At 41.9% G+C, this 2289-nt stretch overlaps 1 protein-coding gene across 1 annotated transcript; it reads right to left on the bottom strand.

Annotated features, from left to right (window-relative positions):
- Nucleotides 1-626: 626 nt before the first annotated feature.
- LOC127298051 (uncharacterized) lies at nucleotides 627-1127 on the bottom strand. Its single transcript, XM_051328042.1, has one exon. The coding sequence runs from the start codon at nucleotides 1125-1127 to the stop codon at nucleotides 627-629; it is 501 nt and encodes a 166-aa protein (XP_051184002.1).
- Between the last annotated feature and the right edge of the window lie 1162 nt (nucleotides 1128-2289).

The following is a 2289-nucleotide window of genomic DNA, read 5'->3' as shown; positions in this document are numbered from 1 at the left end:
AAGGAATAAGGTGCCCTTGTTTTATAAGATTTTTGTTTGACTAAGAATTACTTTAAATAGATAAATATTGTTTGTATGAAATCAGTATCATTAAAAAGTGATTTTCAGTATGAATCCAACGATACTATATATATATAATATAATCAAGATTTTGTTGCTCAATTTTTATGGTTAATGTTCGTCTTAGAATACGCGTGTGCGTTATTCCTTAAAATGGAGGTAGTAGTCTTTTTAAGTAGCAGAAATAATACTTCATACTACCTCCGTCCTAAGGAATAAGGCGCACGCGTATTCCAAGATGAACTTTGACCATAAAAATTGAGCAACACAATCTTAATTATATTATATGTAATTAGTATCGTTGGATTCGTATTGAAAAGCACTTTCTAATGATGCTAATTTCATACAAACAATCTTTATACATTTGAAGTAATTCTTGGTCAAACAAAAAACACGTAAAACGAGGGCGCCTTATTCCTTGAATCGGAGGTAGTATGACATAGTACGGTTTCTTCTATTTATTTTTACTGCAATTGTACTTACAGAGTAGTACAATTTAATGACTATCGATCGTGGAGGGAGTATGAACTGATAATGGACAATGTGGCCACAGATCGATACGGTGATCACCCCAGCGTCGAGAAGGAGCCTGGGCACTCGAAGGAGATGTCGCAGCCGTCCACCGGCGTGAGCCTGATAACGTGCCAAACCGAGGTCACGAACACCGGGAGGCGCGCCACGGCCTGGCAGACGCACGCGTTGTCGATAGCCATCAGCCGGCGGCAGCAGGCCGTGTCATACGGGTCCCTTTCGCCGTTCTCTGCGCTGTGGCGGTGCCGCTGCCGACGGTGATGCCGCCCCTCGTCTTCCTCCCCTTCCTCGTCGTCGTCATCCCTGGACCGAAGCTGGTACTCGCCGCTGTTCGTCGTTGCTGTCGCTGACGTCGAGGACTCATTGAGTTGCTGCCGGGGGACGGGAGGCCTCACCCCAGGGAAGTTCCTCAGGCTGCACGCCTCGTTTGCCAAGCTGATCTGGGACCGGCAGAAGGCCTGCCCATCCACACAACGCTGCTTCGTGATCAGGAGAGTGAAGAGTAGGAGCAAAGCTAGGGTTATAGCGTTCTGCATGCCTGAAATCAGCTGGCTTTAGAGGCGAGATATTCGGTTGGTTTGATGAGCCTCTGCTCAACCTGCTTAAGTAGCGGCCATATTGTATATTTGTGCGATGAAGTTCTTTAAAAAAATGAAGTTGAACTTGAGGTCATCTTTGTTTTTCAAGAACACATATATGGAGGAATGCTGATATATAGAACTTGTCACTGTTTAGCTAACATGCCCTTGAGGTACCAGCGTGAAGTCATAACAGACTTGTTAATTTATACTGAATTTCCCATGCATTTCTTCGAAGGCTTTTAAACCCTTTTGAAGCTAGTATAATGGACCTTTTGAATAATAGAATTTCATCTCTGAAACTTACGCAAACTAATTTAATGAGAAGTACCATCAGGCTAGCTGGTTTATCACCTTCACATGATACTTCTTGTTATTAATTAGTCTACATTAACTATGCTGAATTGCCGAATTGCCCAAAAAAGTTGTGACTTCTTAGTTAACATGCCCTAAACGTACTAGGCTTTACGTGCCTCATAAGTCCTAACAGAGTTGCCGATGCTTAATTTTCCATGTGTTTCTTCCAACGGGTTCTACTATTTTCAGGTATACTATGAACTTCGTAATAAATCTTGTTGCATCGATTGATGTAGAGGCCAGCTCTATTTCTAAAATTGCACAACCTAATTTTGATATTTTAGTAATGCGTACATATATCATAGTATTCTTTATCCATGGGCTGTTGGCTAGCTAGTTAGGCAAAGGAAAAGAAGGGTAGTTGTGTTAAAACAAAGAGAGGTAGTTATGAGATCAACTGCAGGTCACGTTGAGATAAATCATGTTTGTCGACTTATAAATAGCTAAGTGATCTTTATCTGCATCTTGTTGATCCATCCAGTGCTGGTTACCTAGGTAATAAACGTAAGCCAAGATGGTTAGCTACGAAATCTGGATCAAATGTAGAGGTAGGATGGAACTGGTAAAGCGGCTGTTAATTAACACAATGCTTTTCACTGGTACACTATTGTATGTCACTTTGGCTCCAGCTAAATTTTTATGATCAACTCATTTTCTGTGGGAACGTCGTGATGGGAGGGCCAGTAGAATTTCCATTTGTAAAACACAAGTGCCTACATCAGGTTTACAGGCTCTGGAGCAGATACAGAGCACATACACACCG

This window comes from Lolium perenne, chromosome 7 (genome assembly GCF_019359855.2).
Source record: "Lolium perenne isolate Kyuss_39 chromosome 7, Kyuss_2.0, whole genome shotgun sequence".
Lineage (NCBI taxonomy): Eukaryota > Viridiplantae > Streptophyta > Magnoliopsida > Poales > Poaceae > Lolium > Lolium perenne.
This window is presented reverse-complemented; position numbering and strand designations above follow the sequence as displayed.

Bases quoted from the DNA above. Each gene is read 5' to 3' on its own strand.
- LOC127298051 (XM_051328042.1), bottom strand. From the start codon at position 1,127: ATGCAGAACGCTATAACCCTAGCTTTGCTCCTACTCTTCACTCTCCTG.